Source organism: Grus americana, chromosome 1 (genome assembly GCF_028858705.1).
Source record: "Grus americana isolate bGruAme1 chromosome 1, bGruAme1.mat, whole genome shotgun sequence".
In the NCBI taxonomy this organism is placed as follows: Eukaryota; Metazoa; Chordata; class Aves; order Gruiformes; family Gruidae; genus Grus; species Grus americana.
Window position 1 is genome coordinate 48,900,986 of NC_072852.1, and position 25,560 is coordinate 48,926,545.

At 39.1% G+C, this 25,560-nt stretch overlaps 2 protein-coding genes across 9 annotated transcripts in view; one reads left to right on the forward strand and one right to left on the reverse strand.

Moving 5' to 3' along the window:
• The first annotated feature begins 748 nt into the window (after positions 1 to 748).
• On the forward strand, positions 749 to 17,942 carry RLIG1 (RNA 5'-phosphate and 3'-OH ligase 1). Of its 3 annotated transcripts, XR_008577672.1 has the most exons (8): positions 749 to 906; positions 2,978 to 3,095; positions 3,715 to 3,810; positions 7,133 to 7,249; positions 7,630 to 7,824; positions 8,976 to 9,145; positions 9,732 to 10,026; positions 17,338 to 17,942. XR_008577672.1 is itself a non-coding variant. In XM_054830265.1 (7 exons), exons 1-7 carry the CDS (start codon positions 817 to 819, stop codon positions 9,918 to 9,920), a joined length of 975 nt encoding a protein of 324 aa, XP_054686240.1. In that variant the 5' UTR covers positions 749 to 816; the 3' UTR covers positions 9,921 to 10,716. The 3 variants fall into 3 exon arrangements, 2 of the variants coding, with proteins under 2 accessions (XP_054686240.1, XP_054686255.1); XM_054830265.1 differs by lacking the exon at positions 17,338 to 17,942 and having other exon boundaries at positions 9,732 to 10,716; XM_054830280.1 differs by lacking the exon at positions 17,338 to 17,942 and having other exon boundaries at positions 778 to 870; positions 9,732 to 10,716.
• Positions 11,332 to 25,560, reverse strand: part of CEP290 (centrosomal protein 290) — a 57,124-nt gene continuing 42,895 nt past the window's right edge. For 5 of the 6 annotated variants that reach the window (XM_054830059.1, XM_054830069.1, XM_054830078.1 and 2 more), the window contains 13 exons: positions 25,264 to 25,409; positions 24,213 to 24,368; positions 23,481 to 23,604; positions 21,112 to 21,246; positions 20,753 to 20,839; positions 18,881 to 19,045; positions 18,421 to 18,543; positions 17,942 to 18,102; positions 14,805 to 14,946; positions 13,036 to 13,109; positions 12,779 to 12,882; positions 11,814 to 11,920; positions 11,332 to 11,520 (listed from right to left, as the gene is read on the reverse strand). In XM_054830059.1, coding sequence (XP_054686034.1) covers positions 11,332 to 11,520; positions 11,814 to 11,920; positions 12,779 to 12,882; positions 13,036 to 13,109; positions 14,805 to 14,946; positions 17,942 to 18,102; positions 18,421 to 18,543; positions 18,881 to 19,045; positions 20,753 to 20,839; positions 21,112 to 21,246; positions 23,481 to 23,604; positions 24,213 to 24,368; positions 25,264 to 25,409 — 1,713 coding nt within the window. Of the gene's footprint in view, positions 11,521 to 11,813; positions 11,921 to 12,778; positions 12,883 to 13,035; positions 13,110 to 14,804; positions 14,947 to 17,941; positions 18,103 to 18,420; positions 18,544 to 18,880; positions 19,046 to 20,752; positions 20,840 to 21,111; positions 21,247 to 23,480; positions 23,605 to 24,212; positions 24,369 to 25,263; positions 25,410 to 25,560 lie in introns of those variants that run through there. The other variant, XM_054830095.1, reaches the window with a different exon arrangement.

Below are 25,560 nucleotides of genomic sequence, written 5' to 3' on the forward strand. Positions count from 1 at the left end.
CGTCCCCCTGTACCGCTCGCGGGGAGGAGGTAGAGCAAAAGCAGGTGAGAACTTGAGCCTGGGCGGAAGGGGGGGCGGGGGAAGGTGTTTTAAGGTTTCGGGTTTATTTCTCATTACCCCACTGGGATTGGCTTGGTCCTAAATGAGGAGGGGAGTGACAGAGCAGCTTTGGTGGGCACCTGGCGTGCCGGCAGGGTCAACCCGCCACAGACGGGGCCAGGGCCGTGTACCGAGGCGGAGAGCCTGGGTAACAAGCAAGAGGAGGCAGCTGTCCTGACGGAGGCCAAATCGGGCACGGAGAGGTCCCCGCACCCAGCCTGGGGACAGGGCCTCCACGCCCCAGGCCCGCGGCACCCCGGCAAGCAGAAAAGACAGCCTGAGGAAAGGCTGCCCGGCCAGGGGAACGGCACCGCCACCGGCTAACGGCCGCCGCCGCGGCGCGCACCGGGCCACCACGCGGCCGCCTCAGCCCGGCGCCGAGCACAGCTGGGGCGGGGCGGCCCTGCCGCGGCGGGAGCCGCCGCTGTGGAAAGCGGAGCTGCCCCAGGCCCGCGGCTAGACCCTGCCGGGCGGTGGAGAGCTGTGGAGAGTGGCAGAGCCAGCGCCTCGGTGAGGCCTGCTGGAGAGAGACGACCGCCCCGCCCCGCCCCGCCTGGCGCACGAGCGTGCGGCAGGGTTCCTGGTGGGCGGGCGGCGAGGGAGTCTATTTCCCGTGGCGCTGGGCCGGCGCGGGGTGGCGCAGGCGCAGTTGAGGCTTGTCTCCGGGCGAGTGGGCAGTTGGCTGCCGGGAGCGCGAGCCGCCGTCCGGCCGGGGCCATGAACCGGCGGGGCGCGGTGCAGCGGAAGGTGCCGTGTCTGTTCGTGACCGAGGTGAAGGAGGAGCCGTCGGCCAAGCGGGAGCGCCAGGTGGCCGGGGCGGCACGGGGCCGGGCGGGAGGCGGGCGGGGCCGCAGTGCCGGCGGCGGGGCCGGGACAGGCAGCAGCACCGACCGTGCCAGGTCCGCCCGGCCCGGCCCGGGCCGGCTGCGGGGAGGGGGAGACCCGGGCGGCGGGAGGTGTCGCCGCAGGTCTGGAGCGAAAGGCACGGTAGAGGTTTCCGTAGGGCTCCCCCCTGGAAGGCGGGAAAGGAAGGTCGTTTGGGGGCCGTTTCAGCTCTGTCCCCCTCCTTTCCTGCCAGGTGCACCCAGGTGTTGGCCCTGAGGTTGCGTTTGCTTTTTCCAAGTGTAGGGAACAGCCAGGGCAAGGAACGAGGCCGCTCCAACATGACGGCACTGGGAGCTTGTGAGCCTCATGGGGGAAAAAAAGCTTTTCTTTCTGTTTTCTTTCTGTTTTCTTTCTGTTTTCTTTCTGTTTTCTTTCTGTTTTCTTTCTGTTTTCTTTCTGTTTTCTTTCTGTTTTCTTTCTGTTTTCTTTCTGTTTTCTTTCTGTTTTCTTTCTGTTTTCTTTCTGTTTTCTTTCTGTTTTCTTTCTGTTTTCTTTCTGTTTTCTTTCTGTTTTCTTTCTGTTTTCTTTCTGTTTTCTTTCTGTTTTCTTGTGATCAGAGGAATATCGGACTTATGACAGAAGCATTCATCCGAGGCAGCAAGAAGTGCAATACTTAGCAAGGTGAAAGTAGTAAGTCATGGTGCCCAATCACAGTTATTTCTTGTTGTGATTGGGGTGGCATTCACCTGTCTGGCTGTGGGCCTGCGGGTCGTGTTTCCCGGTTTTAGTAGCAGCAGCAGCTGTGTGTCGGCTGGGTGACTTTCTCCCCTGGGTGTTTGGGTTCTGGATGGAAGAGCTGAAACGATTGCCAAAACGTCAGTAACTTCGTTGTTCAGCTCTGAGTACCAATGCCATCCTGATGGTGGTCATGTAAGGGGACTTCTCTACATTGTTGTTGCTTCATATAGAAAAAGCTGGCAGGGCATTAGACCTGCCACTGGTATATGCTATTTTTTTGTTGTTTATCAATGCACAGGCAAGGGTAATACAGGGGGTTGGGATCACTAGGGAAGAAGTGGTGGGGTGGTGGTAAGAAATCCAACGAGTATATGTTCTCACTACCCTGAAGATTTACTTCTCATGTCATTGTCATAAAATCTTCATATACACGGAATGTTATGGTTCCAAATACAATGACTAAAGTACAAAGCAGCCGTGTAACCTAACAAAAGCCCATCAAAGGCTCTTATTTTATGAATTCTCAATTCAGTTTTGAGCCTTTTGCAAGACGAGGACTTGCTTTGTGTTTTGCTATCAGAAAGACAGTGACCCACTTACAAGGTGAAGTTGGCTAGAGAGAGAGGAAGCGGGGGTGATGATTATACAGGAAAGTATTTGAATGCAAACACAACTGATGCCATGTTTGCAGTCAAACTGTTACAGAAGTCCTAGCTATAGAAGTCCTCTTTGAAATTTGGACTAGTTGTGGCCGGATATTTGTTTCAGAGCCTCAGATCACTTATTTCTTTGCTCTTTTTAAGCGGAAGAGTGTTTAGTTGGCAGGACTGATGCTAAGTATTTAATACTGGGATGCTTTTTCCACCTTGCATTCCACTGCTCTGTGAGTTGCACTATGGTGGTGCTATTGACTTTCACTCCAAACTGCAAGTTGGGAGCAGCTAGTCATGATAAATTTCTATTGCCATTATAATATAGGAATGCACATCTCAAGATTTTGCAGTATTGGACTGGAACTCTTCTAGTTTAAACACACTATTTAAAGTGGAAAGCAAAGGCATCTCTAAATAATAAGCAAGAATAAAAAAGGAGAAGCAAGTTTGTAAATAGATTGTCTTAGTTCTTTTTTCATAGAGCATTTTCCAAACTGTTAGGTCTTGAAGAAAAAATGGTGTCTTTCGAGAGTATTAGAAATCAGCAATATAATGTATAATACTGGACTTCCAGAGGCCAGCTGTAAGGAGCAAGAATCAATAGGAGAACAAGGCAGTAGCATGGCCAAGATGAGGGTTTAAAATACCTGTCTTCTTTTCAGCCATTTAAAGTTTTGGCAACTGAAACTATAACTGGAAAAGCATTAGAGGCAGATATATACAATGCAATTCCTACTGAAAAGGTGGATGGAACCTGCTGTTACATAACTACCTATAAAGGTAATAAGGAAGATCCATATGCATGTTTCTTATGCTGACTAGAAGCCTTGTTTTACTTGGTTTTCACTTCTATTGTGTGATCTATTGGATTACAGCTGTTGTGACTTCAACTCTCATTAAACAACTTGACCACAGAGTAATAGTTACCATAAAGATAATAGGTGTTTATAAAGTTGTCATGGATTTTGCTCTCTAAAATACATGAAGAATGGTTTAAGTGAACGTGCCAATCAAGGAACTACTCCAGTTTTAAAAATAGTAAGTCTTCCTTGCACACTGGAACTTGTATAATAAAGGGTGTGTAAATTCTTTGGGGAGGATTAAAAAGTGTGGAGAGTGGGAGGAAATGAGAAGACTGTGGTTCATTGCATCACTGGGGTTCTTGACTTCACCTGAAATTGTAAGGAAACTTTGTATTTAACTAGGCAGGATTCCACAAATAGATTTTTAGATACATATACAGTAACAAATTTATGAATGTAAATAGTGTCTGGACATAAAATTTGTAGTGGCAAATGAGAACTCATATTCAAACTACCTTTTATGTAGTTGATTTCAGTACTCTGCAGAGTATGGTTACATCAGTTAAGTGCTGTTTTTATCCCTCTGGAAACTCTAGGGCAGCCTTATCTATGGGCCAGGCTGGATCGAAAACCCAACAAACAAGCTGAAAAAAGGTTTAAACGATTCTTGTATTCATTGGAGGATTGCAAAGGTTTGTGACAATTTTTTTTCTTCTTTTTGGCAGTCATTTATCTAGTTGGAAAAATGCCTCTAGTCTAACACAAGAAATGTCAGTGCTCCTGCTCCATTTTTTTTCAATGTCACTCTTAACTTCACTTTGAGAGAGCTTTAAACTAGAATCAGTGGGGAAAGGGGATACCACCAGGATTGCAGTAGGTAAGCCAAGGGTTGGCATGGCATCACTGGGGGTGGCAATGCTAGTGGGAACATTGACACTGCTCCTGGGAGCGTGGAGGGTTCAGGAGTGTATCTGAAATGCTTGTACAGCAGTGCACACAGTATGAGCAACAAGCAGGATGAACTGGAAGTGTTGGTCATCTCCCAGAGCTACAGTATCATTGGTGCTAGTGAGACTTGGTCGAATGAGTCCCACCACTGGAGTGCTGGGATGGAGGCTACAGGCTGTTTCGGGGGGAAAGGCAGGGCAGGTGGAAGTGTCCCACTGTACATAAGGGAGAGGTTTGGTTGCATGGCCCTTACAGTTAGTGATGATGTGGTTGAGAGTTAGGGGAATGGAAAACAAAGGAGTTGTTGTAGTGGGTGTCTACTACCAATCGCCCAGCCAGGATGTAATCACTGATGAGTTATTCTATAGGCAATTAGGAGAAATTTCTGTATCAGTAGCCCTTGTCCTTATGGGAGATTTCAACTGGGACTATCATCGTGCTGTGATGAGGTGATCTTGGAAATTCTTGAAGTTTGTAGGAGATATAACTTGTCACCGGTACTCAGTGAGCCAACTAGGAACGACACCCTGTTGGGCTTGCTATTTGTCAATAGAGGAGGACTTGTGGGGGATGTGATGGTAGATGGCTGTCTTGGCCTCAGTGATCACAAAATGGTTGAGTTTAAAGTTTTCAGTGCAATGAGAAAAAAGGACAGGCAGGGTTGCTACCCTGGACTTCAGGAGAGCAAACTTGAAGCTATTGAGGGAGCTGTTTAGCAGAGTACCCTGGGAACCTGCTTTTGGGGGCCCAGGAGTCCACGAGTGCTGGTCAGTCTTTAAGAACTACCCTTTAGAAGCACAGGAGCAGGCAGTTCCACTGTGTTGTAAATCAAGCAAGCAGGGCAGAAGACCAGCTTGGCTGAACAGGAAACTCCTTGTGGAGCTCAAGAGGCAAAAGAAATTGTACGAACTCTGGAATGAGGTCTGTCTTCACAGGAAGGTTACAGAGCTGTGGCTCACATATCCATGGAGAAAACACGACAGGCCAAAGCTCAATTAGAGTTGAAACTGGTCAGTGTTGTTTCAGATAACAAGAGGGGCTTTTTTAAAGTATGTTAATAGCAAGAGGAGGCCTAAAGAAAACACTGGACCAATATTTATTGAAGGTGGTCATCTGACTAATAGGGATGAAGAAAGAGCAGATGCATTCAGTGCATTTTTTGCCTCAGTCTTTAATAATACTGGTAGACCTTGGGCTGCCCAGTCCCCTGAGTCAGAAGACCACAAGTGTGGGAACAGTGACTTTCCATTTGTGGACACTGAAATTCTAAGGGACCAGCTGTATCACCTGAGTGTTCACAAGTCCATGGGGCGTGATGGGATTCTTCCCAGAGCAGTGAAGGAGCTAGCAGATGTTATGGCAGGACCCCTCTCGATCATCTACCAAAGGTCTTGGGAGTCTGGGGAGGTCCCTGCTGACTGGTAGCTAGCCAATGTTACTCCGATCTACAAAAAGGGCACGAGGGAATACCCAGGGGACTACAGACCTGTTAGTCTAACCTCAGTTCCTGGAAAAACCATGGAGAAGATTATACTGGGTACTATTGAAAGGCATTTCAAGAATAATGCAATCATCAGGCACAGTCAACACGGCTTCACCAAGGGAAGGTCCTGCTTAACCTTCTGCGAGAAGGTTAGCTGCCTAGTGGATGATGGGAAGGTGGTGAGTGTAGTTTTTCTGGACTTCATTAAGGCCTTTGATACTGTCCTTCACAGCATCCTTCTGGGCAAGTTGTCCAACTGTGGGATGAGCAGGTTCGCGGTGCGCTGGGTGAAGAACGGGCTGAAGGGCAGAGCTCAAAGGGTTGGGGCTACATCTGGCTTGCGACCGGTCACCAGCGGTATTCCTCAGGGTTCAATTCTAGGGCGAGTTCAATGTATTTATCAGTGATCTGGATGCAGGAGTTGAATGCACCATTTAGCAAGTTTGCGCTGAGAGGTGCTGTTGACTCTTGAGGGAGAAAGGGCCTTGCAGATGGACCTAGATAGATTGGAGCATTGGGCGATGATTAACGGGATGAAATTTAACAAGTCCAAGTGCCAGATTCTGCACCTAGGACAGAGTAATGCTGAGCACAAGTATAAATTGGGAGAGGAGTGGCTGGAGAGCAGCCCCGCAGAAAGGGGTCTGGGGATGCTGGTCGGCAGCAGATCAGTATGCATCAGCAGTGTGCCCTGGCAGCCCAGAGGGCAAACCCCATCCTGGGGTGCATCAAACACAGCGTAAACAGCCCGTCAAAAGAGGGGATTATCCCGCTGTATTCAGTGTTGGTGTGGCCTCACCTGGAGTACTGTGTTCACTTGCGGGCCCCGCAATTTAAGCAGGATGGGAAGGTCCTTGAATGTGTCCAGAGGAGGGCAACAAAGCTGGTGAGAGGGCTGGAAGGAATGTCCTCTGAGGAGAGGCTGAGGACTTTGGGCTTGTCTAGTTTGGAGAAGAGGAGGCTGAGGGGCGACCTCATTGCTCTCTGCAGCTTCCTGAGGAGGGGAAGTGGAGAGGGAGGTGCTGAGCTCTTCTCCCTGGGATCCAGTGACAGGATGCGTGGGAATGGCTCAAAGCTGCACCAGAGGAGGTTTAAAGTGGGTGTTAGGAAGCATTTCTTTACCGGGAGGGTGGTCACACACTGGAACAGGCTTCCTAGAGAGGTGGTTGATGCCCCAAGCCTGTCAGTGTTTAAGAGGCATTTGGGCAATGCCCTTACCAACATGCTGTAACTTTTGGTCAGCCCTGAGGTGGTCAGGCAGCTGGGCTAGATGGTTGTTGTAGGTCCCTTCCAACTGAAATAGTTTATTCTATTCTACTTCTTGCTCTAGTTTAAATATAATGTTGGCTATTTAGGTAGCTATTTTTTTTAATGTTAGTGCTGATATTTTGAACTACTTAAAAGCTACTATGCTTCTTTAAACCCTCCTAATTGTTCACCGCTTGAGTGTGCCAGATGTTGATGCTTGTACAAAGTAACTGTAAACCAAGATTTAGATCAATGGCATTTTAATACTTGCATTGGAAGATGATCAACATGTAGAATTGGCAGTTTGCCAAAAACTGTCACGTTTATGTGTCTAGAATTTGTTTGGAATGTTGAAGAGGATTTCAAGCCTGTTCCAGATACCTGGATTCCAGCAAAGGACATAGAGTTCTCTAATGGCAATCCTTTGCCTGATGAAAACGGACATATGCCAGGTACCTATGATGCAGCACAGGTAACATGGTAGGGGGGATCCATTTTTTAAGTGAATTAGAATTAGTTCCGCAGTTAAAAGTAGTAGTAAAGATGTTCAGAAAGCAATTGGAATGTCATTCATTCACTGTTCAGAAAGGCTTTGTTCTTCTGACACATTGAAAATAATTGCAGCTTGCTCTACAGTCTTTCAGGGCTTCAGCTGAAGGCATAGTTGTCACATTTGCATTCCTGTGACATTTCTCTGAGATAGAACGTAGTTTTTCTTCCTACTCTTTCCGTCTGTAGTTAATGGTGGGGTTTTTTTAATGCATGTACAGATCTAGTACGCATATGATAATGTCAGATATTTACTTTGGTAAAATGCAATGTTGTCTTGTAGGTTGGGTGCCTGTGGAGAAAAATAGTAAGCAGTATTGCTGGCACTCATCTGTTGTAAATTATGAGGCTGAAATAGCGCTCGTATTGAAACACCATGCTGACCCAGGGCTTCTGGAAATCACTCCGGTGCCATTATCAGAAATTTTAGAACAAACATTGGAGCTTATTGGGACTAACATTAATGCAAATCCATATGGTAAGTTTGTTCAGTCTGTTCTTAAATACTTCTTTATTTGCTGATATTTTGAGTGCAAATTATGTATTTTCTTTGTCTAAGTTAAAAAAACTTCAACGGTAGCAATGTAACCTTTTTAGAAAGGAGAGAAAGGGCTAGCTCAAAGAACACTCACCCAAAAATACTCACCTCAGAAACCTAAATTTTCCTGAGACTGTTTATGTCTATTAAACCTCTTTCCACCTGCATGTTATTTAAGAGTTACTATAAAAATGCTTTGCTTTAGTCTTTCAAATAATATTCTGACTGGAAAAGTTGTTTTAAATATTACTATTAAAATATTAAAATATTTTTTAAAGATTATTAGTTGGTGCCTTTTCTTGCTTTTACTTGCTCTTCTTATACTGTTTAGTCCATTAAAGTAGAAAATTTTATTCAGCCACTTTTTTAAGTCTCTAGAGTTAGTCATAAGTAGCATTTTTAAATTACAAAACATTATGAATTTTTTTAAAGGAAATGTAATTTAAACTAAATTTTGGTTGTGGCTTCTCCCTTTAAAAGCCTTATAACAAAAAACCAATTAGGTATGAGCACAAGTGAGTTCTAACTCTTGAGCCTTGCTGTTAGGATAACTTGCAAGGATGGATAGGAAAAATAGTAGTACCTGGTCTAAGCATTTTCTCAGAATGTAAAGGAACTGCAACAAAAAAAATCTAATAGCTGTGTTCTTAGATGAAGATTTATGCTGAAGAGTCAGTGAAGAGGCAAGGCATTTATTAACAGCCTTGCTTAAGTATAATCCATATTCATAAGAAAATACACCAGATTTTCAGGAACTAAGATGTTTGTGCTATTGATCATGATCTGAAGCATGAAGAATTTAACTAGTAGCTTTACTGTTACTGAGGAGGTGGCCACAAGGACAAAGCAGACAACTGTATAAATCTCTGTGTCATGTTTATTGTATATTGATAAAAAGTTACATGAGGAGGAGACAGCTACATTTTATACTTAAAAGTATATTTACCTGTTCTCTTAAAGGCAGGACAATGTTGTAGTACCTAATAGAAGTCTTCCTTTATAGAGTGCTTTTAAGAGAGCCTTAATAACAAAAGTGAGGAAAATCTTATCACGCATAACTAGCAGGAAGATTTTTGTTTCTTTTAACATAGGGTTAGGAAGCAAGAAGCAGCCTGTACATCTTCTTGTACCACATGGAGCATTTGAAATAAAGAATCCACCTGCTTTGAAGCAACATGACATACTGTCTTGGTTTGAAGGTTGCAGCGAGGGTAAAGTTGAAGGAATTGTGTGGCACTGTCATGATGGGTGTTTAATCAAGGTAAATATATAGATGGACATGTGGAAAGCACTATAATAATTCATAACATGTGAAGTATTGTGAGGTATTCACTTTTTGGCTTGTTTTCAAAATTCTTTAGTAGTAAATGTTCTCCTAGCAAGTCAGGTGACAATAGAATTAGTCAAGTCAGTGAATCACTACAATGACAACATATGAAACTTTTTCATTATCTACATTATGCTAATAATGTAATTGAGAACATAAAATACTATTTTCTTGCCTTTCTGTATAGAAATCACTCAACATTTTAAAGCTTAATTATTTTATCTAAAAGATTCATTTTTGTAATGATGACTTATAGAACAAGTATTGTTAATAAGAAGTTATTTTTATTAATTAGCACGTTTACATTATAATTTCTGAAGCTGTGGAGGACACCTTGGTTCTGGTTTGCCTGTTGTGCTTCGTTGTTGCTCATGTTATTCAGATAACTGATTAATGGCTGTAAGTGCCCTAATGCAGAGGATGCTAGAATTAAAGCACACACCACCACAGCCCCTGGGTTGGTAACTGTTGGGCTACAATACTAAAATCACTAAACTGACCTTCTTTCTTTTTATTTTAGCTCCATCGCCATCATCTTGGTTTACGCTGGCCACTTGCAGAGACATACTTGAATTCTCAGCCTGTTGTAATTTCTTTTAATAGAACTAAGTATGACTGTGACTTTGAACCAAAGAGTTTGTTTCACCATTTTTCAAACTTGGATGGTCAAAGATTTGACAGACTCAAAGATATCAAGTTTGATGCTTGAAATTATTTTTCTCTTTGAAGTTAATTGTCGTATGTGCTGCATTCCTCTTCTTGTGTCTACTACAGAACTCTTCACAAATAATCTTCTAGCTGAGGCAGCAGCCTAGGTACTGTACAAGTTTAAGATTTTCCTAAATGACTGATTTTATATAATGAGATCTGACATCCAGAGCAGAGATCTAGCTTTCAGCATGTTTATTTTCAGTTCTGAAAAATCCTTAACTTTTGAACCCATTTCTGGAAACTGTTAAAATTAAGTGTAAAAAGTATGTTGTCTAACACTGGCTCGTCCTAATAGCTTAGCTAATGAATGCAATCAACTGTAAAAGTTCCATAGGTTGCACTTCTGTAAATATAATTATTATGACGCTGTTACATGTAGGATTCAGATCTAGGATCTAGGTGTTTCTTAACATTAAAGGACATATTTCAGGTGGGACCAGAATTAGTCCTGAAATTTGTTGCGGGTTTTTTTGGTAAAGTTTTAATGATTTCTTTTGGAGAAAAACTCTTCACTGTATTATTTAACTGGTAAGCTGCAGCATTATGCTACTGCTTGAAAACCTAATTAAGCTATATCCTACAGGTACTTCCACTATTTTGGGACAAAAAGAGTAAATAATAGAAAGTATAATAGTTCTATTTGGAGAGAGACAGGACTTGGCTTAATAATACCCATTTTCAGACCGCATCTCAATTAGGAAACTTCATCAAGGGCATATTAAGTAAGATGGCACATAAATAATAAAGAGACTGCACAATGTTTTGAGTTGGCTTTATTTTATCTGTGCTATAAAAGTATACATCCAGGTATATCAAATATAGAAAATGAAAAATCATTTATCTACAAAAATACCATTAGTTTGGCTGAAATACTATAACTTTATCTTCAGTTCTTTCTTCTTGGATTTTCTAAAATTGAGGTAAAAATAAGCAGGGATCTAAGAACAGACATGCAGCACAATGACCCTGAGTCCATAGTTAAGAAGTATGACAGCACAAGACAGCAAGAACAAATTACATATTCTTAATGATCAGGAACTTAGCGTACTTAGCACATTTTAAGAGTTTCTCAGCTTTTAAGATAAGTCCAAAGTTTCAACTTCACCTGACACCTGTGTATTACCCAAATTACTGTCCTGAATTAAAATACAATATTGCAATGGTGGTATATTGGGAGAAGTAAATATTGGGTGGAATAGTGGGAGAGGTAAAACTCACTTTTATTTTGACTGGTGTATATAAATACTGACCATAATCTGTTGACTAATCCAATTCTGCACTTGTATGTGCCAGACTATTGTAACTTTAATAGACTTGTATCATTCCAAGAGAAAAACAGACAAATCAGTATTGTGTAACTGCCCCAGAATTTATTTTCTGTATCAATACTGAGGATACTAAACACTAGCCTAATCAACAGAAACATTGCCTGGACTATCCACTTGAATGCCAAACTCTTCAGAAAGCTGCTTTATTTTCTCTTCTAAGATAATATTTTTTTTTACTTCTTCATTGTAGTTATATTTCAGATCCTCAATTTCTTCAAAGAAGGAAGGGCCAAAGTTTTCTAGTTCTCTTCTCAGCTTTTTTGTTTCTTCCTATTAAAAAGAATGAAGGAGTACTAGCTTTATCCAGAACTTAGGAACATGCATCAACAGCAGCTTTGTTGGCCTTTTTCATAAGAGGCTAAATGATAAGAGAATAGGCACGTCTCTAGAGCCACAAAAATCTACCCATGAACAGCACATTCACTAACAGCAAAATAGGCTTCATAAACATAATGTTTAGAAATTGACTTTGTCATTAAATATTAGTTTAGATATTAAACAGATCTTTCTAGCTAACCATAATTTTGCTCATTATCTTGCCAAGGATGATCCTTGCAACTCACCTTTAATTGCTGGTTTTCCAACTCTGAGGCTTCCAGCTGTGTCTGGAGGTCAGCCACTTCTGTCATTAACTTGTCATTTTTATCCTTCTCTACAATTTCATCATGTCCTGCAAAAAATAATGATAATTTGTTATGAAACCTAAGGGAATGAAAATCAATGACATGAATAATCTTATTACAATAATTCTGCATCTCCTGAAAGCTGAAACAGTTTAAGCGTATAAACCCAAATGGGATCAACAACTACCAAAAATTCAAGTCATCTGGGCTTTTCTTTAGTTCTTGTACAAATTCAGTGGCAGTGACTAGTTCCTGTGACTGAATGCAGTACTCCCGTGGCCAGTCTCTCAGCATACTTCTGAGAAACATGACATGTACAGTTTCTCTGAATTAAATGCAGGAAATTTGGAAATAACATAGTATAAGGATCTTGTTAATTGTATTCATAATTTCAAGAGGGTTAATTTTTTATTTTTTTCACCAGTTAAATAGCAATGTACTGCTCTACAGTGCTCTACTTTTCCCATGGGACCGATGCCTGCTAAGTCTTAAATCATTCACAGAGCTGGTATTGGGAAATTGGCAGCTCGGAACCCAAGGCAAAAGTGGTAGGCAAGAGCATTTCAGTGAATGACTGACATCTGACAAGCAATCTTTTGAGCTTTATAAAGCAAATGGTGGCATGAACTACACCACTTCTTGGAAAGGGACATCTCACAAACGTTACAGCCTCTTGTTCAATATAATTAATTACGGAGATTTTTACTAACACTCCTCTGTAAAAAGCTTGTATAAGTACTCAAAAATCCAAGACCTTAGTCTGCTCCAGTTCACACTACTCTGGCATTAATGTAATTCAAATAATTCTGTAGATTTATTATCATTTTGCACACACGTATTAAGTAAAAATAGTTTTAGGCCCAAAATACAGGAAGATTTTTATTTTAGGTATTGAAAATTATTACCGGCTGCAGGACCTTCACTTGTATATGTATGTATGTGGTGCTTATAATCCTCCACCTGGTGAGCTAGTTCTGCTTTTTCTTTCTCTAATTGATTATTAGTTAATCTGGAATATAAAACAATTTTAGAATAACTTAAAAAATTAAAATATGTTAGAATGTAAAATATATAACTAAAAATCACAATGGCCATTTTGTGTTTGTTCTTATTTCCTGTATATGGGCTGAGGTATTTATTTACTTATTTAAAAGTACATTACCTTAATAGCTGAAGCTCCCTCATAAGGCTTTGCTCTGTCCTTGCACCTTCAGGAAAGTGTTTGAGAAGCTCAATCTTAAAACAAAAGTTAAAAGTTTTACTCTTGAAAACAGTATCCATGGATAATGCAGTTCAGATGGAGTTCTCTTTGATGCAGGATTACAAAATGAATAAAAATAATACTAAAGATGTAACCAAGTACTGGGTTATCACAGAGAAAAAAAAAAAAACCCAAGTGTTCATCTACTGACAGTTTCCACAAAGCTAATTATCTACAGTCTTTTTAAAGTTAGTATAGATCATTGCTACATATTTCATGAAGGGTGAAGAAAGAAGTATTCAAAAGTTAGATTTACAACGAAAGTTAGACACAAAGCTACGTTAGCATAATTTATACATATGCTTAAGGAAGTGATATGCCTAAATCATTTAAGTGCTTTAAAAATACTAGTGATGTGTTTATTTGCATACCTAGGTGTCCAAGTTCCTTTTTAAACATCATATGAAAAGCCTGTGATTTTGCAATGAAAGCCAAAATGAGTGTATGCTGACTAGAAATGATCGGCAATCATAAGTTAGAATATGTCCCTGGCCAGAGAGGGAGTTAGTCTCATATTTAAAACACTAATTTTTTGCACCTGCATCTTCTACTGAAAGGCACTTCTACAGGGTATCTACAGTTTTTGAATGCAGTGACAATTTATGAACTCTCACAAGGCTACTGTTAGCGACAGGCTGTTGTTCTATTGCTACCTAAAATGGTAAGGATTTGGGGTTTTTCACACTCAATCTCTGTTTCTTTGAAATGTAGTTAACCTTGACCACACCCCTTCATCAGTATTTGAGACATGAAAGAAACTAGAAAGTGTGTTGCTCCAGAGTAATATCATAATGAAAGCACTTTATCTCTCTGTTAATTCTGCTGCTGGTACACACTTCATGTTAATAATGCTGACTTTAGAAAAGGGAAAACAAACAAAACTTAACAAAAAAGAATTGTTTTATAGGACTGAATTCAAAGTTCTATTTATTAAACACATTTACTTACTGACATAATATATATGACTTCCTGTATCAAAAGTTGTGTATTTGATACCTTACACTGGGAATGGCCAGTACAAGATGTCTGGGGAAGAAAACCATGCACACACTAATAAATGAGAAGATGGAAGCTAATCTAGGTCGATAGTTCTGCATCTCTGGAGTACTTAAAGACCAAAATTTGATGTATCTTTTCAAAGGTACCTGAGTTTAAAATTCATCAACTCTTCCATGTGTGAAATAATATTTGTAGGACTTATTAGGGACTGCAGGTAAGAGGCCATATTGGAAACAGGCATGAAGATCCCCTTTAGGATGGCAAAGTGAATCCCCCAAAAATGACCTGGAAGGAAGAGGGAAGTCCCTGCAGCAAATTCACTCCGCAGAACAAGCTACCAAAATGTTAAGGCCATTTGAAGCATTTGTACATACAGGCTTTCATGTGATCAATGAAATTGTAATAAAAACAACCCTACAGAAGAATAAAAAAAAAAAAAAAAAGATTCATACTACCCTAAGACTTGAAGTCAAGAATATATATTGATAATATGTGCTAAACCTCATTAATTGGCTAAAATATGTAAATGTACAATTACAACTAGGACTGAATAAACCCATAAAAGCAAGGATTAGAGAAAAAAAATATACTCTGCCAATATAGACATTAGAAAGAAATTAATTAATATTAAGCAATCTATTCTCAGAGTTATTTGGCTAAATTTTACTCACTTGTTCTTTTAGATCTTGTAAGTTTTTATCAGCATTGTGTTCACGTTCTGTTGCTTCCTGAAGCAGCCGTTTAAGATCAGTAATGCTTTGGGTTTTTTTAGCAATATCCATTTCCATTTCCTTCATCTTAGTTTCATGCATCCTGTTAGTATTTTTATTTAGAAAAAGATAAGAGCAAAAGCTAATACTTTTGCAGAAATAGAGATTAAAATATCTTTAGGAGATTGAATACCATAAAAATACACGCTAAAATATGTTTATGGTATTGGCCTTGGAATAACCACTGGTTTTATTTATAAGTGAGCTGAAAGAAGCATAATGAAAAATACATTTTTAATCTTAGAATAAAGGCTTTTCCAAATGTTACACCTTTGTGGATCTTACTTTGTGCCTATGCTTTATTAAAGGGGGACTGGAATCTTTTTATGGTATTGCACATAAAACCCAAACTACTTCCTGCTAAAACCATGCATGTCTCTTATTGATGCCGTTTGCACATTGTTCAGGTCCTACTTCAGTGTCATACATCCGACAGTATTTTTCTTATGATTTAATAATTTATGGGAAATAAATTACGGTACTGAGAAAAGGGCTAATACAGATACAGAAGATGAAGACTCCAAGGGCAAAAATGTTCTGCAAGAAATTATGTTTACCCTGGAGAAACAGCAGTCTGAGGAGGATTCTGTTTTGCTTTGAGCCATACAAGGCTACAAAAAGGTTTTGTAGAATCATTGAAATGTTGGTTGGAAGGTACCTCTGGAGATCATGTAGTCCCATCTGAAGTGGGTTTTCAGATAGCAATACAATCTCCAACACCTTGCTGCCTGCCAAAGAGCCTTCCCAAGGATCACCTGGATGACACCTTTGTCTGCCCGATCAAATACCTTCTCTTACCACATACATGCTTTAGAAGATGTGCTGGTGAGCTGGGTTGCATGTGAAAGTGCCCCGGTCACCTCCTCTAAGTTAGTGATGTCTTAATGTTATACACTTACTTTAAAAATCACATTAAAGTAAATGGAAATAAAAGGTTTTATTCACACCAGTTGAAATAGGCAAGTACAATTAAGCACAACTGTATATTTTATATCCATCTATCTATACACGACTACCTATCTGTATCAACTAAATAGAACTAAGTAGAAATGTTTTTCAAAAAATTGAAGAACTGAAAAAACTAGTCAAACTACTGAGCTGATATGCTAGCTGTTAAGGGCCTACCATCTTCACTGCATGTTCCTGTCTTCCTCCTCCGGCTGGCAGCGAGTTTCGCCCTCCTTCATTATGCTAAATATGACTGTCATCAGACCTTGCATAAAGACATTTTACCTCACAACATAGTTAGGGGGAAGGTTAAAATAAAAGGAATGGCTTTCTGAGGTCTCAGTGAAGTTAAATAGCTCAGCAATAGGTCAGAAAAGCACCAGAACACCCCAAGGGATCCTGTGGGAGTGCAAGACTGGGAAGTGGGTAAAATCTTGGACATCAGCAGGCAGACTGTTCAACAGTGATCTGACCTGAGATGGAACCAGACAAGTCTCCTGTCCAGCTGATTTTTCTGCCTCAATAAGATTGCTGTCAGAGGTTGTTTTTGTAGATACCTTCCACCTCTGTTGACACTTATTAAAGAGTACTTTTGCAACATGTAATCTTATTTCATCTTGAGGTCATCCAGGAGCCAAGACTAAGTATTTCTTCCCAAGAATTTGCTCTGTTCCATCCTTATGCAGAACACGGGCTGTTTATTTCTCTTAATAACATAAGCGTTGTTTCAGTTTCTTGTCCTTTTCTGAGATACAGCAGCACAAGAGATGATATCCAATTAAAAACTCTTGTCTCAAGAGGGGTAAAATTCTCCTTCCTCATTCACTTTGATGAATCGCAGGCATGTTTCATGTGAATGTATCATCAAACTACATACTCTATATCAATCTGTTCATTATTAAACATGCTAGTGTGATGTATGACTAGCATCTTTGTGCATAGCTCATTATTGAAAATGGGTGTAATAGTAATGCTTTTTGGACGGGCAATGGTTTTGAGGTGACTGCCAAAATAACTTCTGTAAGCAAACCACAAAATACAGAACTAAACAGCTTGCTTCTAGCAAAGAAATGAATGCAATTAAAGTTGTTCAGGCTGTAGAGTTAAGATCTCCAGACTGTATAAGTAGGTTGTGATAGAAAAAGCACCCAAACTAAGTGCGTAAGTACAGATAAATTAAAAATGTATGCCTAAGTTGCAAAGCAGAAATTGGTGTCATGAAACTGTTTTCTTCAGTTTGTTCCACATTGAGTGATGCAAGTGATCTTTGAATTTTAAAACAACGATCAGTAACTTTCAGGTAACTTATTGGTAAAAAGTTGAGGACATTTACTATTACTACTCAATCAAAAATGATTTTTGATTCTGATTTCACAGTCTGAGTTTTATCTAAAAATCTAGGAAATGGTAATTCCCACACTTCACTTTATATATTGGAAAAGATAATGCACTGCTAGTCTCTGAGTTTTTCTCCCTTCTTCTACAGATAACAGAATCAACTGGCTGACTGCAATTAGCTTTTAGAGCCTTCAGAACACACATGAAGGATCTTTAGCTATGCCTACATGTCCCAAGGAGTACAGAAGTCCCAGTGAGTTTTCTCTGCACATTCACATGGTCAAATGTAGTTTCGAATGCAGCCAAGCTGGAAAATGCAGGTTGCTGGCTTCCAGTTTTTTGTTTCAGATTGTACTGAAATCCTTTCTATGTTCAGCAAAAACGCTGACATTATTCCACAAAGCACAAATACAATACATTTAAGCAGCACGGAACACAAAGTTCTTCCTTTTCCGGAACTATCCCGAAATCTACAGCTGATCTGAAAAAGGGAGGTAAGTAACTGGCTTCTGTACAGAAGGAGCTAACAAGGCCAGCATGTGGGGACACCAGATCACTTCTGGATTCATCCAGAGACCTGTACGCCGATTCTACGTACTAATAGAGAATCAGAAAAAAAAATACGGATAATATAAAACTGTCTTCAAAAGAGGAAAGAAAAATTATGAAAATGAAAGTCTAATTTGTTTGCTAATATTTAAAGAGGAATTCACCCTTGTGTTTACCGTCTTTACTTCATTCTCAATTCCTACCTTGCTGCAACAGACTTCCAGCTTTTGCCATCAGCTCCGTCAAACTGGCTCTCAGCCAATTTTAGCCTCTTAACAGTTTCCTCCAGCTGTACAGTTAACTTCTCATTTAATATCTCCAAGTTATTCTTCGCTATTCGTAGCTTCTCTCCACTGTCAGCTTCCTATTGTTCAACAAAAACAAAGGTTTATGGAATACTTAACCTCACGTGAAGCACAGGATTATCGAACACAATGGTGAGGCAGAATCAGTGCTGATTTAGAGGAAAACAGTGCATCCAAGATCACTAGCACTACAACTTCTGAATTCTGTCTTGGGCTGCTCCTTGGATGTCTCCTCTCCACATATAATTAAAAATTCTGTCATAGCAATATTAGTGCTTAGAAAAGAGTCCATTCCATACCAACCATTAAAAAAAAAAAAAATACTTGCCACAACCAGTAACTAATGGAAATAAAGCGATGCATTACAATGGTCGTACCTTTTTCAGTTCTTTACGCAGCCTCTCATTTTCAGAAATGACTTTTTCCATTCCTTTGGTTTTAGATTCATAACGCATACTCAGCTGACCCCCCAGATGAAGTTTCATTTTCTCCATTTCAGACTAAATATCAAACAGTTTGTTAAAACACATATACATTGCTTAGTAGAGAATTTCAGATTTCCATTTTGAAAGCACAGCATAGTTGCAGCTACCTAGCATAGTGAACATAACATTTCATCACAGATTTAAATATATCATTAAGGTACAGAGTACCTTTAAATAAATCATGCAGTATGTTATGCTAAAATGAAGTTCTGCTTTTGTGTTCTACACGTTTCACATTTCATATTTTTAAAGCACTTTTGTGCCAATCAATGTCAACAACAGGCTTGCTGCTCCATTTTCCTACTAACTTGCATATAAACGGCTATTATAGTTATTGGAGATAAATCAGTACCTTTAGCCTCTCATTTTCCTGTTCAAGACCAAGTAATTTCTCATTAGAAACCACAGCTGGAGCTTTTTTCAGATCTTCATTTTCTCTTTGGACTCTCTCTACCACCTTTTTCATCAAACCAATTGTTTTTTCCAGTTCTGGGACTGTCTTTCCACTTCTACCAGCCTATAGAGAGGGAAGTAAAAAAAAAAGTAAAAGGAAGTAAACAAGTCATCTTAACATTCTGAGATACTCCAGATCTTACTTTACTGCTTCTTTTCCCATTGCAATTTATATTTATAAAAAAGATGCTATACATTGGTGTGACTTGAACCCTAAAGCTTCTTGAATACTTAGCTCCCCAGAATGATATATTCACTCCCAAAGTCAACATATAAGCTCCTTCATTTTCTATGTTACCAGGAAAGCTGCAGTTAATCTCAAAATCTACTGTACTTTATGAACTAAACTGAAACATCAGGAAAATAAATCAAAGAACTAGTTTGGTTTTGGTTTTGTTTTTTTTTTAATCTTTTCTGGTAGAACAATTCCCTGATCCAACAGACTATGCAATTGCTTGAATGCTAATACTATCTGAGAGAAAAAAAAAAAGTATCATAGAATCATAGGACGGTTTGGGTTGGAAGGCACGCTCAAAGATCATCTAGTTCCAAGCCCCCTGCCATGGGCAGGGACACCCTCCACTAGACCGCGTTGCCCAAAGGCCCATCCAACCTGGCCTTGAACACTTCCAGGGAGGGGGCATCCACAGCTTCTCTGGGCAACCTCTTCCAGTGCCTCACCACCCTCACAGTGAAGAATTTCTTTCTCATATCTAATCTAAGTCTACCCTCCTGCAGTTTAAATCCGTTAGCCGTCGCCCTGTCAGTACATGCCCTTGTAAACAGTCCCTCTCCAGCTTTCCTGTAGGCCCCCTTCAGGTACTGGTAAGCTGCAATTAGATCTCCCCGGAGCCTTCTTTTCTCCAGGCTGAAAGATCCTAACTCTCCCAGCTGGTCTTCATAGGAGAGGGGCTCCAGCCCTCTGACCAGCTTCGTGGCCCTCCTCTGGACTCGCTCCAACAGCTCCATGTCCTTCTAATGTTGGGGCCCCCAGAGCTGGATGCAGTCCTCCAGGTGGGGTCTCACAAGAGCGGAGTAGAGGGGCAGAATCCCCTCCCTCGACCTGCTGGTCACACTTCTTTTGATGCGGCCCAGGACACAGTTGGCTTTCTGGGCTGCAAGCGCACACTGCCAGCTCATGTTGAGCTTTTCATCAACTAACACCTCCAAGTCCTTCTCCTCAGGGCTGCTCTCAATCCATTATTTCCTTATCCAAAAACTGTCACTGCATAAGACACAGGCAGATACACAAACACTCCAAGCGAAGGCACAAGTAAAAGAATGGGAAATATACAATCTTTTCCAGGTACCCATAAGGAGAACCCATTCTTCTGGTATACTGAAAGAGCTATGAAGCCACTTAAGAGTTTTTATTAAAGCAATTTCCTTTAAAAGGTCACATAAATAGTTTGACAAGTTACTGGCAAGAGAGATATTGGGCACTGCTGAAGCCTTTTTTCCCATATAACTTCTGAAATACTGCTCTATTAAAGTAGCTTACAGTAGCTAGGGTAAAATTTAACTGTCTCATCTTGCATAGCACAACAAACAAAAAACTTCACTAACAATAACTGACACTTTCTAACATCTGCATCAAATCAAAATCCTACCTTTTAAATCATAAAGTTTTGATTGTATTATGCATTAACATAAATACATTAATATAATTTTCATTTTTCATATAATTCATAATTTAGCTTTAATAAAATATTGCTTTTTTTCTATTTCAATTTCATTTAATTATGATGAAAAATGCTGTTACAATACTCACCCCTCTAATGCTGCCCAGCTTTCGTTCAACATCTGCTTTCTCTTTTTTGAGAAGTTCACACATTTCTTTTAAGTCACCTACTTGGTCCTACAAAACCAAAGTAATAAGCAACTTGTATAGATTTCAAATTGAGGTGAACAGTAACAAAATTACAGTTTGTTTACTTTGAAAAATGTAAAGAGAAAGCAATTTCCCACTGCAATGACATTTTTCATCATTTGTACCAGCCATTCAACCTTCTCATCTTCCATAAAAATATGAAAAACTGACAGCATGTACAGAAAAGATATCCATTTCTCTTTTAAGCAATCCTGTAACCTGTGCGAGGGTAAAGGCGACTAAAGGTAAAAAGATGTTACCTTTAGTCTTGGCAAATCTTTATTGGCCTGCTCTAGCTGGAATCTTAGCTCAATGTTTTCAGTTGACAATCTTAAATTTTCCTTTAAAGCCTCTTGTTCTCTTCGATATTGATCATCTGATCCTATTCCTGATGTCTGGAGAAAACAGAGGGGAAAAAATTGTTATTAAGTGGTAATACACTAGTCATTGTATCAGTTGTAACTGATAAAAAGCAACAGAAAATTAGTATTTTTCACAGAAATAAAACAGATGACAGTTGTATCACCAGGTTTGATCTAATCTGCTCTAACTCCTTCTCTTGCATTTTCTAAACTTGCTTAACCTTTAAAGGAAGTTTACAAATCAGTATATACCAGTAAAAATTTTGTCAAACCAAAATTAATTATCAAATTATTGGGTAGAACTAAATCTCAAAGTCTAAAAGACAAAAAAAGCTACTGAGTGTAGTAAGCTGTGACACTGTACCTGGGAACAGCATCTAATTTTAGGGACATATTCTGACATGTTTATTAAATAGTACATATGGCGATAAGGAAATTCACTGAAGTCAAACAGATCACAGAGCAAGTCAGGAAGAGTAGCACATAACTCTAGTTCTCAGTCTGTTAGTTCTTACTATCTTAAGTCTTTATCCACAGAGACTAGTAATTTCTATTACATACAGAGTGCTTTGCATGCCTTATATTGCTAATTCAAATCATAAGTGTACAGTAATTATTAAGCCTGACTAGTAAAGAGTAAAACCTGTTGGTTATATAATAATCAACAGGTTTTACTTACGTAATTATGAAATTAACCATATGATCCATTAATTCATCACTAATAATGCTAGCAATAAAGTATATTTTTTCTTAATGTAAGTAATAACACATCATATGTCTCAAAGAATGAAAGTCATCAACTAGCTGCACGTATCAGTGTGATCATTTGTAAACTTCCTGGATCACAATTTTAGAATTGAGAGTAGCTTACTTGGGAGCTGACAAGTATGCCTATCATGAAAGTATAAGGTTTGCTTTATGGACCATTTGGTGACTACTTCAATATCCCTGCAGACCATGCATAGGAAACCACTGCATTATCAAGATCAAACTATTCTATTTCTACATCATTTCTACAGAAGAAATGCTAGAGGACTGCTACAGTATCAAACCTTGGGCATTTCACAAAATTCCAGGGTTGTTTCAGCCCCCTCTGTATCACTTTGGTAAGTCTGATGTTTATCCTCTGCAGTGTGTTGATTCATTTCATTATTCACATTTATTTTTTCTGCTTCATAGTCATTAGCTTGATTAGAAGGTTCCCATGGATCAGACTGATTGCAGCTCATTCTGTCACTATAAGGCTCTTCTACACTTTCATCAACATTTGATTGCTTGAGTATTTCTTGCTTCCTCTCCTCTTCAAATTCCTCATGAAGTTTTCCATTTTCGGGTTGGGTTATATTTTCTTTTTTACTGCAGTTCTCCTCATCAGCTTCAGTTATATTTTTGTTTTTCAGTCCTTCCCTAGCAATATCTGTGTCCTTGCATTTCTCACTATCTTCAGGATTCTGTTCAGGAGACACTTCTGTGCTTGCATCTGCAGTAGCCTCACGGCCTTCATCATGCATGATGCATGTTTGCTTGTCTGCTTCCTCATCTATTTCATTGCCATCAGTAATGCTATGATTAGTCTGATGTTTGATTTCATCCCTATTTGAAATAGGTTTCTTTTGAAGGGAATTCAAATACTTTTGTTTACTGATACCAATAGGAACAGACTTGGTTAGTTCAGTTTGGTCACATGTACTCTGATTCAAATTGAAGACAGAATGAAGCATGAAAGAAAAGCAGAAGACAGTAAAACAAAGCAGGAAATAAAGAAAGCTAGAATGTACTGTCAAATCTATTTCTTGAAAGACTAAGATAACCCAATAATGCAATATTTGCAATACAACGAACCTTGTAAAAATCAAAACACAACAAAACCACCAAAACCACAACAATAACTGCTCAGTATTTCTGCAAATTCTGTGTATCCCAAATTTTCAATCAATATGGAATATAAAAGTAGTCTCTCAGTTGCAGACTCACATATTTAAAAATATATATCCTTTATTTCTCTATATATGCTAGGATGCTGAATATTTCAGCTTCTACCTGTAGAACAGAGAAACCGTAAATCTTGGTTTTGAGGGGGGTTTTTTTTGATTTGTTTTGTTGTGTTTTTTAAAAAACATTAAAAGCTGAGTATTTCATATCCTGTTCTAGAATACTGTAATTTGAAATAAAACTAGCTAAATGACACAGAATACTAAATGGATCACAAATATTTTTGTTAAGTAGGTGTGATTCTTCTAGGTAATATGGTTACATTATTAACTTACCAAGGGTCTAGAATATGTCTCTCTTGAACGTTGTCTCTGCAATGCATGAAGCTTTTCCTGGAGGTATTGATTTTTGAAATGTAATTCTTCTACAACAGAATCTCGTGGGATTGCTTGCTGTGTTCTACATCAAAAAATTAATCAAGCCAAAACAAATGGCTATTAATGCAGAAAAAACATTCCTTAAGCTAAAAACCCATCAACTTCTGGATTACTAGATTGGATCTTCTAGTATTTCTGGGGTAGTTATTCTAAACCAATGTTAGCCACATACACTATTTCAATTAATCCCTGTGGATTGAAAGTATGTTGGCAAAAGGAATCTGTTCTTTTGAGATGTGTACAGCTTCTACTACTCAGGTACGCTATCCACTGTGATAGTGGATACACTAATTAAGAATACATTCCCTAACTGCAACTTAGCAGTTCCAGTAACTTTCACCAGGTCTAAATTGTAATTATAATTTTACACAATAGGAGCCAGATGTTTTTTATATTATTTAGCTTTTTAGAATAATGACCTAATGCTGCATCTTCTCTGAACATGCATAATTGCTCTGAAGGAGTTTTAAGTTTGCTCATCACAGACTTGGAGAAGGAGTTTTGAAATTCCCGCCTGTTTTTTTCCTTATTGAATCAGTTGGTCTAATAGAGACTATCCTTCTCTTTCCACAGATTTTTTTCTCATTTAGATTTTTTAGTCTTTATAGATTATTTTAAAATGCCTCTCACCTCATGTGAGCAATTTCATTTTCTAAATCTAGGTTCTGTTTTCTTAGTTCTTCCAATTCTTTTTCAGTCTCTGAGGCTCTTACTCCAACAACACGGTCAGCAGTGACACCAGTAATTTTCAGTTTCTTCTGTAGAGCAATTTTGTCTTTTTCAGTCCTGCAACATCCAGTAAATTTACATTTAAAACTTTATTTCCTAACTTGCTTTCTTTAGGAGAAAATATTTTCTGTCTTAAAGAATCCACATTTGCAATTCATTTGCTCACTGAACCACACTTCCTTTTCTGTTTAATAAGGTTACCTTATAGACAGTATAGCTTTACTGTAAAAAAACAACAAACAAAAAACAACTAAGCCTGGAAAAAACAATGAACATTAAGTCTGTATCATGCATGTCATAAACCACTTGCTGGTCTTGCCTGTGTTTTACGTGAACTTCATGCAAGTCTTGCTAAGAATAAATGCCATTTTGAAGCAGGTTCAAATCACAATCTAACAACAGCTACAATCACAATCACAGTTTCCTCTCTCTTCTGCATCTTTTATCAGTAAAACCCTGCCATGACTGTACTGAAGTAACCGTAAGATTTGCAGAAGGTTTGCATATGTGGTTTTTTTAAAGGCTTCTATCTCATAATCCTAGAACCGTCAGTACTGCAGTAGCACTACATATAACAGTAGCACAGCATTCAGTCCTAGCAACCCTGGTTAAATAACACAGCAGTGAAAAATAGCCTGTCCTCATAAAGCTGTTATTTGTTTCATGGGAATAACAGAATACTATATACAAGAAGCATAATAAAGGACTTAAATTAGTTTTATTCAGAGACAGTTTCTTCTAATAAAGGTTGTTAGCTTCTAGAAGGGAAAGGATATTAGAGGAGTAGCTCGCTGCTTGAGAATTAACTAATCCTTTTAATCTCAATAGCAATGTCAAATTCTAGACATCAATCTTATAAACATAACAAACTGTTATAATTATTATGTGGCAAACATATTTGGATTTCCCTTATGTCATCATTTTGTAGCTGAATCTATTAAAACCAACTCACTTGGTATAAATTTCCTTCAATGTATTCAACTGTTTGGCTAAAGCATCTGCTCCTTTTTCCTTTTCCCTTAGTTTGTTCCGCAGTCCTTCCAGTCTCATTTGCCATTTTTTACCTTCTTCCCATCTAATTATTTCCTCCTTGGAGGTCTGTGAAGCAGACAAACAAGAAACAGAAAAAAAAAAAAAAAAAAGGAAATACGTTAGAAAACCAAGAATTACATATTCTTCATTTACCACTTTAAGACATGTACCTATAGCAGGCATGTATTATCTACCTTATTTGCCACAAGGTAAATAG